Genomic DNA, 18,098 nt, shown 5'->3' on the forward strand with positions numbered 1-18,098 from the left:
TAGAGAACACCTTAGCTCCATTCAGCCTCTCGAGAATGTAGTCAATTCGAGGCATCGGGAATCGGCTCTTGATAGTCAGCTTGTTGAGTGCACGATAATCGACACACAACCGAGAAGACCCATCTTTCTTCTTGACAAACAAGATCGGTGCTGCAAATGGCGACACACTGGGGCGGATGAAGCCAGCTTGCAACAATTCTTGGAGTTGGCGGTCCAACTCCGATTCCATTGCCTTAGAAAGGCGATACGGAAACTTGCTCGGGGGTTCCGAGCCTGGGAGGAGGTCAATCTTGTGATCCTCCGGTCTGGACGGGGGAAGCTGGGGAGGGAGACTGTCCCGAAGAAAAATCTTCTGGAACTTTTCATGGAGAACCGAGTACTTCTCGGAAGCACTGGCCACCGTCTGGGCTGTCTGGACGTAAATCATCGCACACTGTGCGCCTTTCCTGACTGCTCGCTTAGCCTGCAAGTGGCTTATGAGCGGAAAGTTTGGAATACCTGGCTCACACTTAATGGTCACAGGGGTGTTTGACACATTCCGATCGATCTGGAACGTGTGCTTGTCCCACTTGACATCAGGAAGAAACTTGTGAAACCACTGGATACCCAAAATTATGTCTGCTCCTACAAGAGGGGCAACCATAAAATCACGCACAAACTCTATGCCCTGAATGACTAATTTAGCACCTAGAGCTTCATACTTGACGCTCGTAGTCATACCTGTGCTAAAACCCTCAACTTGTTTGTCCACCGGAGTGAGCTCGAAACGGGCACGCCTAGCGGCCTCTTCCGTGATCACATCCTCCGTGCTGCCGCTGTCAAACAAGACAACGACTCTCTGGCCACCTATGTAGCCAAAGGACTTGAGCAATTCGTTGCGCTCATACTCCTGGTCATGGGCGCCCTTCTGCTTATCTTCGAGCTCCCGGCTAATAATTGCTCCAACTGAAGCACCGGGGGTTGAAGAACTAGGGGTAGCCACTGGGGTCTGTGTGGGAGCTGTGCTCACCACGGAAGCTGTGGAGGCGGCGGCGGGCTTTGGAGGCTTCTTCGGACAATCCCGAGAAGTATGTCCTTTTGTGTGACAAAAGTAACATCTACCCTCCTTCCTGTACTGAGCAAGCTCCTCAGCACTCAACTTGCCACCTGTCTTGCCTGCCTCCGCTTTCTGGTCTGGAGTAAGCTTAGACGCATTGTTCGAGTTCTTGGAGCCAGAGGCTCCCGGGCTCTGTCCTGGGGAAGACCCCGTCTGGTTCTGGCTTTTGCCCCCCGAGGTGTTAGCCTTGGGAGAAGCCGGCTGGGAAGTCTTGGGCTTGCCACCATTGTGTTTCATTTCTGCACTCTGCGCAAGCGAGAGTGCGTCCTCAAAGGTGGCTGGTCTAAACATACGCACCTCCCATTGGATGTGCGTGTCCAGGCCATACAAAAACTGCCCTTTCTTGTCCGCATCAGATAAGCCTAATTGTAGACACAAGGTCGAAATTCTATTGGCAAACTGAAGGACTGGTTGCGCATTTTGACGCGCACCCCTGAACTCGTCTTCGAGTCGCTCAAGGTAGTGGGGCGGTAAAAACCGCTGCTTAAGGTCACGGACGAACTCGTCCCACCCATAAGCTGCCATACCTGATCTGGTGTGGGCATGAGCCCACTGAGTCCACCAAGGAATGGCCTCACCTTCCAAATACCAACTGGCTAAGATCACTTTGTCAATATCTGATTTCCTAACTGCGGCAAAGTAAGCTTCAAATTGATGTAACCATGAATACAGAGTAGTGGGATCGAGTTTACCATTATACTTACTGAAGTTCATTTTCTCGGGAAAATGATTCGAGGGCGCCGCCGGTGTCAATCTGGCGTCCAAAGCTCGGAGGTAATGCTCGTGTTCCACTCGTCGCATGGCTTCGTCTTCTCGTTGTCGAATCTCCAATGCCTGTATCTGCCTCTCAAGCAAGGAGCTTGACTGCGGCTGTGACCCCTCGAGAGGGTCCCTGTGACGAGGATCTGGTATCTGGGGTACAGAAGGAGAGGGAGGAGGAGATGGAAAACGCGACGCTGGAGAGCGAGAACGCTCCTCCAGAGCCAAAATCCGCGCCTTCTGCTCGTCCAACTTGGTTGTCTGGTCTGCGATTGCTCGCATCATCTGCTGGAACATGTCTTGTACACTCAAGCCGGGTGCCCTAGCTGGGCTGCCTGGTGCACTCTGGTCCCATGGTTCTGGTTCTCTCTCGTCGCCGAAGTTCGCCATAGCGGGAAAATGCAGTTCCTTTCCGGAACGCAATCTGACCATCCACTATCTATAAGGGAGACTTCCGGAGGCTAAAAACCAACCGTCCTTCGAGGGACAGGAGTCACTCCGAAAAGGGTAGTCCACCGGCGTCTAAAAACCAACCACACGAGCGAAAAATTTTCTGGTCTTCTTTGCTGAATCTTCGTCCTTGAAGTAGGCTCTGATACCACTGTAATATGCGGAAGCTTCGGAGAAGGATCGGTACTTCAAAACTCAGAAAACAGCACTCTTTTCGCGACGGAATTAACGCACAATTGAAAGACGATGTGCAGAAAAATAGAGAGAGAAGGGGAAGATGGAGAAGGACACATTATTGGGTCCCAATTACCCTCTGTAGGGCCCCCACCACGGATGGTGTATTTGCTTTATTAGAATGATGTAAATCTGAAACAAATACAATGTACTTGACCTTTTCTTGGCTGGAAAACCTGCCCTTGACCTTCAGTCCTTCACCCCTTAGCTTTAGCAAACCCTTGGCTGTCCTGGCCCTTGAATGCTTGGAGCTCTTGGTGAATTGTGAGATGACTACCATGAATTATGGGCTGGGCTTTTATACCCTTCAAAGCATCCAGTCGGCTGGCTTTATGAAGTCCCACGACTGAGATATTTTTAATAAAGTGTATTCACACTCTATTCCATGCTTTCACACCTGGCAGCCTGCTGGCCACCCTGCGCATTCCTTCTGGACAGCCCCTGGCTGCTGGGCATGCTGCGCAGAGGTGTGGGACTGCCCCCCACACCTGGCCGACTGGCTGGGTAGGGCTCCTAACCCTGTCGGCTGCCTGTCCAGCAGCCCTAGGGCTGGCCGACAGCCCCTCCAGCCTATGCCAAGGCTGGTGGGCACAATGTGGGCCCTCCTGGCCCCTTGGGGGTGGTTCTATACCTCCCCCATGCCCACACTAAGAGTGCAAATGCAAGCTCTTCTAACCTGGGGTAGCCCTATGGGCTGGCCCCTATCTCTACATGCAAACCTACATGCCTACAGAGGCCTGGCATCCAGTTGCAAACCAGATACTCAGCACATCTGACATCATTCCAGAGGGAGACTCACAGCGCGGACTGGCACTGCTTCATGTGCAGGACAATGCACACCTGACCTTGGACTCATGTGCAGGACAATGCACACCTGACCTCGGACGACTGAGATGGATCCCTGGCTGACTCGTCCCGGACTGGGCTCACATGGGACCAGTTCACCATCCCAGGTCCTGCACCTTCTGTACAGAATGTCTACGTGGCATCCAAGTGCGGGATGCACGTGACAAGAGGTGTACGAATAATGTACGGGCAGAAGCAGCAAGAGCTTGGCAGTGTACAGGCAATGCAGAGCAGCTTCAATGGCTCTGATACCAATTGAAGACTTAACAGGGTTAGGGTTAGGGTTTACAGAAAGAAAACAGGCGTGGAAACCAATGTGGAGAGTGAACACGACTGCTGTAGATATCTCAATGATAGAAAAGTGAAGTACAAGCCACATGATAGTGACCCCTAAAGGATAAGTGTTCACATGACCGGCCATAAATGTGCCGGGTGGACCAAAACACTTATAAACTGCATATAAGTGAAAATGAACTAAACTGGGGGAAAAAACCTCCACTAACTGAAGTAAAAAGTGCCCCAGTAACCTACTGATGATCACTAGCACTCCTCTGGGTGCATACACAGCATAAAACCCAACAAAGTTTCTATGTCTTCTATGTCTTCAGCTTCTCCTACTACTATTGCTTTTGTGTGAGACGGAGGATTGTCCCCAAGATTCCTTGATGGCTGAAAGCCATTGTTCATGACTCTCATCTCTTAGATGTTAATCTTCATCAGCTTGTTGACTCCTCAGCAGCACCTTTGAGACGGGCATAGAGATCACGGCAGCTTCGTCTTTCTTGTAATCTCGCCTTCAGGAGTAAAGTGGTACTGTCATATGAGCCTACTATAGCTAAAGAGACTCTCTCTCTTCCTGAGTGGTGGGCAGCCATAGAGGCCGAGATTGATTCCATTGCAAGAAATGGAATACTGTCATATGAGCCTACTATAGCTAAAGAGACTCTCTTTCTTCCCGAGTGGTGGGCAGCCATAGAGGCCGAGATTGATTCCATTGCAAGAAATGGTACATGGGAGCTTGTAGACCAGCCTTCGCATAGGCAGGTCATTGGGTCAATGTCATGTGCATGCACATAGACATACCTAAACCAAGGCTATTCTCTGAAGGGCAATGGATAAAACATTAGATTTAGGGTTTTGTTAGGCTCAAAGAAGCACAGTGGAACATGATATCAATCGGCCAGGTGTACTCCAGGTTGGCAGTGGATTTATTGGATTTTAAGTCCACTGTAGCTAGCTGACAGCAGTCGGCCAAGTGGACCATTGGCCATTGGGCCTATAAAAGGCATGTTCTTCTTCATTATAGAGTCATCCACCGCCGCAAGTTGAGGCAGGTCTAGAATTAGGTATTTTTGGAAGGCCTAAGCCCAAGATGTTGTAACCTTTATATATATATATATATGAAGATGTTGACATACACAGCCATCTCTCTCTTCACTCCATCTCTTCTTTGCCAACCTTTGCCTCTTGGAGCGACTTAAAGGCTCGGACACCACTGCTCGTGTTGATGGAGGGGATATGTTGCAATGGAAGGTGGAGGAAATTGATCCTAAAGTTCTTAGGAAGTTGGAGCTTGGCCTTGAGCGAGGGGAGCAGATTGACATATCATTTATCCAAAGGCATATGGATAAGGACGTGGCCTATGATTTTCTTCGGGAGAATGAGAGACGCTTTCGACACGTCACTCGTGGACAATCAAGGGCAATTACACAAGTATCCATTAGTGCACCCTTCAGCAAATGACACTTCCTCTACTCCACACACATACATACGACGAGGTGGCCGTGGCCATGATCGAGCTATAGAGACTCTTGCCACCAGTGGTCATACTAATGATTCTTCCAAGGAGATAGTGGCAAGGGTGGGGAAGATATAGGACTCTTCCCAAGACAGTGATTTAGATGCAGATAGTGATGGTGAGAGCTCATAGTAGTAGTGACTCACGAGTGGTTTAGGATTTTTGATTTTCCATGCATGATGCTAGCAGTTGCTAGCTGACAGGTACTCATTTTGAGATCTTGGGTTTTTGTATTTGATTGTCGACATTGAGAATTTAGTCAGTGAACTTTGAGACTATCATGTGATTTGATATCGTAGATGCACTTTTTGTCTTGACTCTTACTTGAATGATGCTCTTTGATTTCATGCTTCTAATAATGGCTTGAATTAAATTTTAGCTGAAGAAAGTGTTTGAGCCTACTGCCTCTCTTTTATGTTCAGGTTGCTATCCTTTATCTTTCTATTGGCTATGTTATAAATTTGGTATGTGTATAAAGAAGTGTCATTTCGAAACCTTTGCGTTTCGTCCAAAACACAGGCAAACCTTTGAAACGGCAAAATGGACAAAACATTTCATGTCACTATGATTCAGAGGCATGTGACACTGCATTACTTGAGTCGTCGTCCTCCTCACTTACAAGCCTTTTCTTGCATTCACTAATGTAGTGTCCCGGTTTGTGACAATAGTGACACTTGCCTTTCTTAGGTTCTTTTGATGCAGCTTCGAGGAAGGAAAAAGGTTGTCTTTTTAACAATAAGCACTTGGGACTTGCAACCTTTTCCCCAACTGGCCTTAGGCCCAAGATCCTCCCATAGTTACCGTTTTTTCACCGCCCGTAGGCGATGCCGCCGAGGGAGCACCCAGTGGGGGTTTGAACCCAAGACCTCTTGGTCCCAAGACAAACATTTCACCACTTGAGCTACCACCTCATTGGCAGCATCTTACCTTTTCTTGACCATCATCTACAATTTTGGCATATCTATCTCACTTAACCTAGAAGCAGGTTAATGAGAAGCAATGATGATGCTTTTTAAAAGTTAGGATGGCATCTCTTTTCAAGAACTTTTCAGATGGAAGTTTAGGGTTTTAGGGTTATTGTATTGTTGGGTAGAAGTCTGTAGGGCTGAGAATAGGAGTGATGAAGTTGTATCATGAAGTTTTTGGGGTGCATGTAAAGCTTGAATATTTTTAGTGAATCATCATGTGTTGAGCTCTTCGTACCTTCATGTGGCCAGATTGATGTTTTGTACATAACTAATGCATTGACCTTCAAATTGACACGTATGACAGAATTGCTTTATTCATTGCACAGAATCTAGGATTGGAGGAAGTGGGAGTTGCGTTGGACCAGAAGGGCGCCATAGTGGTATGTACCCAGTGATAAAATGTGATTTTACAGTGCATTAGAGACGCCAAAGGGCTACCTCCCCTTGGTACTAAATGGTTGCATTTAAGTGGTTACATGTTGATATTTATCATAGTGTTTAACGCTATATTTATGGACTTCAACTGGGGCAGGTAGATGACTACTCGAAGACAAATGTGGAATCGATCTGGGCAGTTGGTGATGTCACTGATAGGATAAACCTGACTCCAGTTGCTCTTATGGAAGGTGGAGCTTTTGCTAGGACTGTTTTTGGGGGACAAGCCATCAAGCCTGATTATAGGTAAGTATATCTTTAGAGACACTTCTATGAACAGGGATGGTTTAAGGGCTTCACATGTTGATGTCTGATTCCCTTTTTTGTTCTTTAAAAAAGATATGTCGCATCTGCAGTCTTTACACAGCCACCTATTGGAACAGTGGGCCTCACTGAGCAGCAGGTGAGGACTTTGATAATGCCATGCTTGGTATTCTGGAACTGTTTTGTGTACCATGTCCTTGATTTCAACCATGCCTGTGCTTGATGTATATGTATTGCGTGATTTACTTATGTTAGGTTTCTGATATCAAATCATATGCAGGCAATCAAGCAATATGGAGATGTTGATGTATACACGGCAAATTTTCGGCCTATGAAGGCCAATTTGTCGGGTCTTCCAGACAGGACATTCATGAAAATTATTGTGGACGCATCCACAGATAAAGTTGTCGGAGTACATATGTGCGGGGACGATACCCCAGAGATTGCACAGGTTCGTCTGAACAACTCTTTCAAATCTTCCCAAGTAATCTGCTAAATTCACCAAGTTTAGGGACTAGCTGCAAAGTCTCATTGGCAGGGTCGGCTTTGACCAAAGGCATGGGGGGGAAAGGCTTACTTGAATGCTGGCTTTTTGTGAGTTTGATTTCAGGCTTACTTGAATGCTGGCTTTTTGTGAGTTTGATTTCCAAGTGTTCCAACCATTTGAGCCAAAGCCTTTGGTACATGATACGCAGGGGGTTGCAATAGCTGTCAAGGCTGAGCTGACAAAAACCCAGTTTGATAGCACAGTGGGCATTCATCCAACAGCAGCCGAGGAGCTGGTGACCATGAGAACACCCACTCGGAAAATACGCCAAAAGCATGTCCAAGTTCCTGAGGTTAGGTTTACTTCTGTTGAATCTTTGAATAGCATCAACTGTCGACTGGTATGGTAGTGAACACCTTCATATTTTGATTGTACTTTTGTAATACAGGCTGAAACAGCAGCGACATCTTCATGAGTAGTCAGCTATATGGTACATATTGGAGGCATGAAAGTAAACAGTGTCTGCTTGAACACCTCAGAGGCGTGACGTAGGCTTCGAATGTGGATCCAAAATTGGCTTCTTTTAATTACCATAGACTGAGTATCACTAAGGATGCTTGAGTTCATCGTGGATCAGAGGGTAGAAAGGGAAGACTAGGATTTTTGAGCTGTTAAGCATAGCCAGAACATAGTGCAAATAAATGGCCCAATGAAATGCCATACTAAGAGGGAGCAGTGTGGTGTAATAGGAATGTACTGACAATTGCCTCTTCCGAGAGTGAGTGGCTAGAGAATAAGTGAGCTCTTGTGGAAGTTAGTAGCATGATGGACCTCATCATGGTGCTATAAAGCAAAAAATAACTTGAATTAAGTATTGATTTCTGTATAAAAGAGGAACATCGCTTCAAAGGCTGTACATTTTTATAAAACGTGCGTGCGATTATAATATAGACCAAAAAAGAAACCCCACAAATTGTATCAGGTATCGTAGTGGCATTAAAGAGAGAATCAAGACACTTCTCCAAACACCCCTTTGAGGGAACCTCTTCAAGGCCTCCATTGCTTGCTTGCGCCCTCCAAAAGGAACAAGGCATGAGGTGTGTTTCCTCTACAATGAAGAAGTCTTAGAAAAACAGCTTGGATTTTGGATTTTCACACTTGGCCTACCCCTCCGTTTGGAATATCTTGTTGCATGAACCCCCATTGAGCCCTTAGTTGTTGGCCATGGGCCAAGTTCCCGACTATCCCTAGGCTTCTTGAGGTGCCAAGTTCCCGACTATCCCTAGGCTTCTCACCTCAAGTAGATGTTCGATCTTGCAAGCCGCATGGTGTGCTCTTAGTGGTCAATTACTTTACTGTAGATTGTCTGCCCTAAAGCACACTGGTTATTCCTAGAGCATTGATCTTTACATCCTTGCCTAAGCATTAGAATGGTAACGTTCTCTCCTCCTTTCTAAGATTTATAAAGTTTATGTTTGCAAATGAAATTTCTCTTATAACTTTGTAAATCAAATTTCTCTTTAAGCAACTAGAAACTCTCAAAGAGTATGATTTCTTAGCAGTTTCGATCATCTTTTCAAGTGTGGCATTCGTATCCCAAAGTAGTGATGCGTACACTTTTTTGGAGGCTTCGCCTCTATACTTTCCTTTCAAGCAAGGACACACACAACATGGTAAAGGTAGTGACACCACCACTACTTTACTTGCATCCATTTTATGGGTCCTAAAGTCCAAGGAAATTTTTTTGTGTTTCTTTGAAGATGCTCTGGATTGTGACCTGCAAAGACTATGCTTGATGATCTTAAAAACGGCTAAGTGTGTTGGCAGAATGGTATAAAAATGGGACGCTGAGAAAAATACGGTGCAGTGTAGAAGCTGGCGTAAAAGTGAAGTAAAGGGACATCATTAAATTGTGCAGGAAGAGTTCATAGGACCTAAGTGAAAGGTAGAACGCCCGAGCTGACGCGCACCATGGCGTGACCCCCTGCACAAGCGCGCCCAAGCTCGCCAATGCAAACATTGCCCTATCCACCCTTTGCTAACCACAACCTACTGATTTTTGAAAGTCGTGTTTATTGCAATGTTGACACTGGACGGTTGAAACAGCTACCTAGGTCCTGTTACATATTTTAAGATAAAAGCCATAATTATTTTATTACAAAATCTATAAAAATCAAGAACGCCCCACAATCAATGATTCATGGCCGATGGATGATCAGTCATTCATAATAAATTGTAAATGCTCAATGGTCAAAGGTAGTGTGGTCGTCGGTTAATGTAGCCCTGCAACCCAATACACCCTAACTTGACATCAAAATCATTGGTTATACACTAGTCTTCATTGGAAAAGGTTCCTCACTCTTTCAAATAGAAAGCTTGAAAGCTGCTGCCTCTCCAAACCGCAGGGAGCCTTTCCATACCTGCCATGCATGGATGTCCAAGAAGGGTGAGGAGCTGCTAGAGTGGATACTGGTGTTGCTTGGGTGCACGCTTAGAGAGGGAGGAGGGTAGAGTGGCACTGTTTGGAGACCCGCATGGGGTGATCACCCCTGCACCTGTATGAGCTTCCCACTGTACACACATCACAGAACCACCTTGTCACTAGTTTGTGGACGAGTGACTACCACGACCTGATGCATACAATGACGTCTTGTAGCCTAAGGTGCAATTTCCATGTCTTGTCACACGTTTAAAAGCAGAGGTCTCTCTCAAACACAAGGTCCTGCCTGCTACACACAATTGGGAGGGTAACGAGTGCGCTCGTTAATCAAGGTCGCCATATGCGGTTAGTGCATTTAGGATGCACGCAAGCTTGATGTATTGTCATCTCGCGACAGCTCAACGGATAGAGCGCGTGTAGAGATCGTGCCGTGATACGAAGGTCGGGGTATGGTCAGGTTTGCATCGGGTTATGGTCATGAACATGACTCAAGGGATATTGACGGTCTCATGGTGCGGGACTTCAAGTAGCCAAGACTAAAGGGTTGGCCACAATGGGGTGCTTTACAAAGGAAAGCGTGGAATATTAATAATAATAATAAGCTACCCTAGTCCATAAGAACGAGGGCCATGGACGTGGAGAGGTTAATAATAATAAGCTACCCTAGTCCATAGGAACGAGGGCCATGGACGTGGAGAAGTCCGCTAGGTCAATGGAGAGAAGGGGGTGGCTTGGACATTGGAGGGCCGCCCAGTTAGAAGTAAAAGGGCGCCCTTACATGTGTAATCGGGTTGTCAAAGGATGGCCGTGCATAGGTGGCGGAGACCTCTTGGGACGACGTGAAGGTGGGCCTGCGCATTATAGAGGCCGGGCCGAGAAGGCGCCCATGCTTGTGCATATGGCCTTGCACCTGGGTCGCGCAGCATACAGAGCAGGGGCCGAACCCTTGCGCATTGAGCAGGTTGGCTAGCCGCCTGCGCATCACAAGGAGGAGTTGGCTCTTCGTTGAGGTCAGCCACCTCGCAAGCCCGTGGGGCCGCGCGAAGGAGAGGGCTAGCTGGCGGGTGATGAGGAGGCCGTGCCTCAAGAGAAGGAGTCGGCTACATGAGAGCGCTAAGCGCTGGAGTGTTGGTGGCCGCGTGGAGCGCTTGGAGGGTTGCGTACCTTGCATGTGCCATAAGGGTCGCAGCCGTGCGTATAGAGCATGGCAAGGCTGTGTGCCATGCGCCACAGAGGTGACTGCCTAGTGGGCATAGCCGAGCGCTGTGTGAGATGGGGCCGCCTTGCGTACATGGGTGGCGAACTAGTCGTGTGGGTCGTTCGACATTGAAAGGGTATCACAATGGACCATGAAACCAATGCTGCTCATGAGTAGACTTAATAGTGGTGACGCACGTAGAAGTCGACAAAGTGACTCTATGGAGTTAAGACCAAGCGGGCACAACGAGTTGTGCATGGCTTGGGGTGTAGAGATGACATGAGGCCAATGATGGACTGTTGAGCCGATAGAACATTGAGCCAGTTAAACAGTGCTCCCTTGTACGTGGAGATGGCATGATGCTTTCTTCATAGAGTGGCCACCTAGGTAACATCACCGACGAGCCATTATGGGGAGTCGGATGGTGCAACCAATATGGTGACTACTTGACAATGTGTGTCAAGCTACATGTTAGGTGTAGCTTATAGACTACAAAGTCAACGATGAGGGGGACCAAGTAGTGTGCATCTAAGGAAGAGTCAAGACTAGTAAGTGGATTGGTTCATGGCAAAGATGCACTAAGAGACCTTGGAGTTAGAAGGCTAATGGAGGAGCACAACGGAGTGTGCTTGGACAAGCATCGCCAGTGTGAGGACACCCGGCACGTTGGTTTATCATTGTAGCGTGAGCACCATAGACGGATGCTATGTACAAACACCATGAGAAAAGGAGAAGGCTTCCTTATGGAAGTCCTATAGGCAAGTAAGGCAAGTGACTGACGAAATAGTCATTGCAAACCATAACCGAGGGGAGGTTAACTTGCCTACACCCTTCGAGATAGGTAGAGGATATTCTAGTGGATCACTATGGAGTAGAGTGACCACTAGGTTCGCAAGGAGACTCGTGAGCACCAAGAGGACGTTGGGAGCACGCAAGGTGCACTCGATGATGATGGCTTGCGCATCGCTTCTCATGAGCTAGGCATTCTCATGGAGGTGGAGTTCGAGTGTGCCTAAGAAAAGAAGTGGCCCATGAGAACTACTCATGAGTACACAATAGTGTACACATGGAAAATCAAGTTGTAGATTCTTCTTCGACGAATCACAAAGGTATAAGTACTCGTTGATAATTCGCATAAAATGTATCTTAATAAAGATCTATTATCTACTTAGTGTACATATCTCATCTTTATAACGGATTGTCTTTAGTAATTGCTCGTGGTTATCATATGTAATTGAACATTGCTATGAATAACAACAATGTGTAGCGGTATTTCTAAATGCAATAAAAAGAATCGTACTTTGTCATGATAACTCACTTGTGAACCATGATGTGATCATTAATTATTTCATATGCTTAAAGAAAATTCGTGTATCAAAGTGAGTGAGATGACACCCTAATGATGTGACATATCTTGAGAGATTGAGAGAGAGTGTTTGACGGTTTTTAAGTACAATGGACTAATCATCTTACGATCATGGAATGGGAGAGCAAACGAAATTTCAGTGAAAAAATTTTACCTTGTTATAGGGGGGTGGTTACTGAGCAAACCTACTGATTAGGAGATAGATGCCATTTAGATACTCTTAGATGTCAGTAACATCTCAACATTAAATTGGCACCAGTTTTCATCACCATGTGTAGAGGCCAGTGTACTAGAGCACTTGTTCCTTTGTGGTGGGTTGGTGTGAATTGGCTTTCACCCAACCTACGCACCTATGAGCTTTTATTTTCAACCACATAGAGCTGCATAGTTGATCACCCACTCATTGTGTGGTCCGATTTTCAATCTTTTAAATTTGTATGCAATGAAATTACACTAGTTTCCAATAAAACACTTTATGAACATGACCCATGGTAATGTGAATCTTTACTACCATCTTGAGAAACAAGAAATACCCATATTGCAAAAGGGTGTCATTGTGTGGTCCTATTTTCAATCTTTTAAATTTGTATGTGATGAAATTGCAAGAGTTTCAAATAAAAACACTTTATGAACCATGCCCATGGTAATGTGAATCTTTTACTACTATCTTGGAAAACATGAAATACCCATATTTGCAAAAGCATGTAAACTCACAAATCATAAATACTATCGAATTCTACCTACACCAAACCTAACTGTCAAAACCTATCCACACCAAATCTAAAAATTTCAAAGACTATTCTTCCACCCTTGAACTTCTTATTCTGAAAGAAAACATACCTACACAACCAAATCTTTTCAAAAACAAAAATTGCCAAAAGTATATACACGATATTGACCAAAAGAAGCATAGGCTTAAACAAAGAAACCGCTCCTCACAATGTTTTGCATTAAACAAGACCAACAATTTTGAGATGTGCGAAAACCTCTAACCATCGTAGGGAATTATGGGAGAGAGAGCTTTATAAAAAGCCCTTATTCTCACCTTGAAAAAAGGTTTTATAGAAGACCTTAATATAGACCCTCACATAATGCCCAAGGCCAAAGCCTCACGTAAAGCCCATGTAGTAAGGCCTACACAAGTTTCTACTAGTCTCGTCTCCCATCCCCTATTAAATTTTTAGACTTCCCTTCCCCTCTTGTTTTCCATTTATGTGAATTCTTCTTTCCCCATTCCAAATTCCAATGCTTTTGCTATGGACAAAGTACACTCCTTGACCAAAGCCTACATAAGCCTAGGCAACCCCTTCTTTTTTTTAAATTTCAAAGTCTATCTCAATAAAAACATAACCTTCTATCTTCGAAAATTTTCCTTAAGCCTCAAAATCTCTTCTACCTTCTAAAAGCATGACCATTCACTTCAAAAAATAACTATACCTACACAAGCAATAAAAAACATATATGTACCTAGATGAATCCAAGAACATGCCCAAATTCACCTTATAAGAAAGTGCAATTTATACCCTCATGGTAGTCATCCACAAGACAACTCCATCATGCATAGTATGGACTAGATACGACACCCCCACTATCGTCATCAATGCCCAATAGTGGGTGTAAAACTTAGTATCACCCACACACACACCCCACGCTCACACATGCACATAACAGCATATATTCATATAAAGGTCTCTGTACTGAGTTTCTGTCAAAGCTCCAGAGATGCAAGGCAAACTCAACCGCAATGAAGCCTAGCACTAACAAATAGAAAGAATTGTTACAACAAAAAGGTAGTTGATAAGGCATAGGCTAATAAACATATATCTACAACAAATCTGGAAATTTGCTGAAAAAACAAGAAATACAAAGAATAAATGGAAATTTCTTCACCATGATTGACCAAAAATGCATTGATTGAAACCACTACCCCCCCCCAACCACCCAAAAAAAAAAAACACTACCCACTACATCTTGCTCCAGGCAACATAAGCAATTTCTTATGCAAATTGAAAAGGGTGAAGTCATATGAAACAAAAATGCTACTTAACTCAACCAACTGATTAATGGTAACACGCAAATTCTAATCGCAAGCTGATGAACAAATACTTAAAAGTTCAACAAAACATGAAAAATCCTGCCTCAAAAAAGGTTGCAGCAATCTCACCACCATGTATTGGACAAACAACAATTGTCATTGTTCATTTCAACTTTAAAAATACCTATTGACCGATCCGGACATCAAAGTGCATGGAAATCTCACCGGCCAAAACAAAGAAGAGCCACTCAAGATCAACTAGCCCCCAACATCTCACCTTCATACAAGTAAAGAATTCAAATAACCTCCAAGTAAACCCACGTCAATGTTTTCCCTACCGCCATTCCTGTATTGCTCAATTGTCACATTTGCCAAAGGTGGTAGAGCTAGCAATAGCAATGGGGGAAAGCTTGAAAAACCGAAAACCAAATAAAAGTTACCAAGCATCTCAACAAGAAGACCTCAACACTCAAAAAAGACAAATAAAAGTTACATGGTGTTATGCCATAAAATCGATCTGGTTGCAATAAAAGCAAGAAGAGCCAATATCAGAAGATCTACTATCAATGGTGAGACTCAAGACAATAATTTAACCACACTATCATGCGCTGACACACACAAACGGCAAAGCTAATTCTAGCAAACACTGGACATATATGGTCGATAAGACTAAGACAACGGTTCTTACAAGTTCCAGCTAAGCTGCTGGAACCTTCCCTGTTTGCCAAAAGCACCTTACATACCTTGTACAGTCATAACTTTCACTATAAAACCCGCCATCTAGATAGAGAAGATGACTTACATTATGCTTTACATTTCATCAGTGGTCAGATTCAGAAAATATGTGTGCCATCGCTCTACTCTAGCAGACAGTAGATGGCACAAAACAAAAACCCATTTTATGGATATACTACTTAGGTCCAATATCCTTGAGGGCACAAATCTGCTCCTCTCCCATCGCAGACATGACTGTCACCACGAGATCTTTACCATCCGCAAAGCCATCCTTGAGCTGCAAGATAAAGGCTCTCTTTGGAATATCCTTGAGGTCTAAAACAACAGAAAAAAAACTTCTTCCACATTGATCACCATGCAACTAGAAGAATCTATACCTGCTGTAAAAGCTGATCATCAGTGGGAAGCCTGAGATCATCCTTCATGCCGCCATTATCCATTAGGAGGCTCACCTGCAGATATTGGCATACTATAAGAACTCTATGTAGACAGAGCCTATTCACAAGCCTTCTCATGTGTATCTGCTATGGCATCCCTCTCACTTTCCATCTGACAATGGGTAAGACTTGGATGGGGGAACCCTCGCCCAATAAGCATGGGCAATCAAAGTTGGGACCCTACAACAGGCGGTGATGATCATGACTACACAGACCAAAAGTTGAACTGGAACTTACAAAACCATCCTCTGATATGTCTATCAGTTGATAATCAGTGCGATTGACCTCAGGAACCTACAAGTAAATCAACCAATGATGTTAAGATAACCGGACAGGTTATATTTCAATGGCAAAACGCCACAATGTAATTAGAAATCACCACCACATTTAAGTATCAACATAACCACTCAATCGTGGGTAATAAGGATAAATGGGTGACAAATCTCACATCACAATTGTGGGAAGACGGGACAATATCTTCCAGCTTCTTGCCGGTGAAGATGTCTATAGCCACGAAATGGCATTTCGCATGGCCATGCTTTCCAGTTTTGGATGTGGAAACCTCCACAACCTGCACAGAGATGGGTCATCCAAACTTTGGAAAAAAACTGCACATAAAGTCACCAAAAGGCACATTCTATTCAAACATCCAATAGGGCCAACCAGGCACATTGAAGAACACGTGCATAGCCCCTGATTTTTTTGGAAGTGAAGTAGCAGAGAAACAGATAGAGGACACATACATATAACTGATGGAGCTCAGGCTGCGGAGAAACATTGATGGACAGGGGCTTGAAGAATGCAGAGAGACATTGATGGCCACATACGTAGCTTCGGAAGCTTGGGTTAACAGAGAGCAGAGAAACAGTACCGTGCACATACATACTATGATTGCTTCAAAATGTAGGGTTTGAACACATACACACACACCCTGACATCTTCAGAAGCTAGGACATTGATGGGCACACACCAGTTGCTTCAAAAGTTACGGTTTGCAGAATGCAGAGAAACATTGATGGACACATATCTAACTCGAACGCTAGGCTTTACAGAAAGCAGAGAAACATACACGAAAACCATGATATAGCTTCAAAAAACTAGGGTTGCAGATAGCGATGAGCACGTACACACCCTGACAGCTTACAAAGCTAGGGTTCGGAAGTAGTACAGAAACATTAATGAGCGCATACGTACCTTGCAAGGGCGGTTCTTGATGACGATGTGGCTATTCTTCCGGATGGTGCCGGCCTGCTGCGGAAACGTCTTGGAGGCTCCAGACTCGGCCTTGTGCTCGAATATATGCTCGCTGTCCGACATGGCGAGTCGCAGAGAGACCGAGAAGGAAGAAAAACACTAATTAGGTCAAATCGATGGCAGGAACCCTGATCCTCTGTATGCAACCCTTTTTTAAAAAAACCCTAGCCCTAAAGGAGCAAGGCTAATTTTCTAAACTAGCTATGGCTAATTTGACACGCAGAGAGACGTCGTCTTCACCATCCAACGGTTTCGCTTCGTCTAATCCTAGGGCGAGAAATGCGACTTGTCACATCACTGTCCCAGCAGTGTGGAGTCTGTGGATTGGATTGACATCATCATCATCGTCATCATGTTCGCATGCATGCAAAATTTGCAGATCGATCAATCAATGAATTATGAATTTGATCCACGTTGACGTTCACACTCTAGAATCCAATTGTGCCCGTTTCCATACCGCTGGGCCCAATGCACCACAGGAGACCTTATTTAGTGTAATTTTCACTGGTTATCATTTTGAATACAATTGAATTTAAAGATTCAAATTTTCCAAACTTTAGTCCTCAAACCTCTACATCATCCTTTTTCTCACTCCTCCGTAAAACAAAGTTTATTTCTCGCACTGATTACAACAAAAAAAATCCTATGTTTCTCGACTCAATCACCAAGCCTACATGCCATGAAGCTAAGATTGCTTTACTTTAATGTGAGCAGCACGCACAAGCACAGCCTCAACAAGTGGCCACACTGTTTTCCCCATGTCATAACAGGTAAGTGGATCCCCATGCCCTCGTTGGTTAATCAATGCTCAGGTGTATTCTCATGCAACTTTGCAAAGCTTACATCGAAATATTACATTGAGCTTTTGAAATATCAACAAGTGTTGATTATTGGAACTTTTCATTAAAAGTCACCTTCACGAGGGAATTGGAAGTATCAGTATGATAAGTTAGATTGCTTCCACTTCCATACGAAATGCAAGCACATGCAACATCTCATGTTTGCATTTGTTTGGGAAATTCTAGCATGGGGCATCATTATGCTAGCATGCCTATCTATACAAGAGCATAAGAGACTAGAGAAGGAACACAAATTGAAAGTGCAACTAAGGGAGAGCATCCACGTCACTAGTCTACCTTTAAAATAAATATTTTGTGGCTTTTGGTTATAAGATGAGAGAAACAAATATTGTTTAATGGATTCTAAACAGAGTTATGTTGGTGCTCTGATGGTTTAAGAGAACCATCAAGAGATTATCTTACATGGTTACTCGCACACTAAGAATTTATCATGTAT

General features: G+C 44.6%; 2 protein-coding genes across 2 annotated transcripts in view; one reads left to right on the top strand and one right to left on the bottom strand.

The window, feature by feature from the left end:
* Nucleotides 1–8,301, top strand: part of GR (glutathione reductase) — a 47,436-nt gene extending 39,135 nt beyond the window's left edge. The window contains exons 5-10 of the mRNA XM_086806006.1: nt 6,478–6,531; nt 6,684–6,832; nt 6,926–6,989; nt 7,131–7,301; nt 7,546–7,689; nt 7,786–8,301. Of these exons, the coding sequence (XP_086662132.1) occupies nt 6,478–6,531; nt 6,684–6,832; nt 6,926–6,989; nt 7,131–7,301; nt 7,546–7,689; nt 7,786–7,812 (609 nt within the window). The 3' untranslated portion in view covers nt 7,813–8,301. The remainder of the gene's footprint in view (nt 1–6,477; nt 6,532–6,683; nt 6,833–6,925; nt 6,990–7,130; nt 7,302–7,545; nt 7,690–7,785) is intronic.
* Nucleotides 8,302–14,996: 6,695 nt separating this feature from the next.
* Nucleotides 14,997–17,006, bottom strand: LOC147632994 (eukaryotic translation initiation factor 5A-2-like). Its single transcript, XM_086806007.1, has 5 exons — nt 16,743–17,006; nt 15,997–16,119; nt 15,786–15,842; nt 15,489–15,563; nt 14,997–15,388 (listed from the first exon to the last, which is right to left on the bottom strand). Exons 1-5 carry the CDS (start codon nt 16,863–16,865, stop codon nt 15,287–15,289), a joined length of 480 nt encoding a protein of 159 aa, XP_086662133.1. The 5' UTR covers nt 16,866–17,006; the 3' UTR covers nt 14,997–15,286.
* Nucleotides 17,007–18,098: the final 1,092 nt, after the last annotated feature.

The sequence above is a fragment of the Cibotium barometz genome, chromosome 12 (genome assembly GCF_041138505.1).
Source record: "Cibotium barometz isolate CiBa-2024 chromosome 12, ASM4113850v1, whole genome shotgun sequence".
Lineage (NCBI taxonomy): Eukaryota > Viridiplantae > Streptophyta > Polypodiopsida > Cyatheales > Cibotiaceae > Cibotium > Cibotium barometz.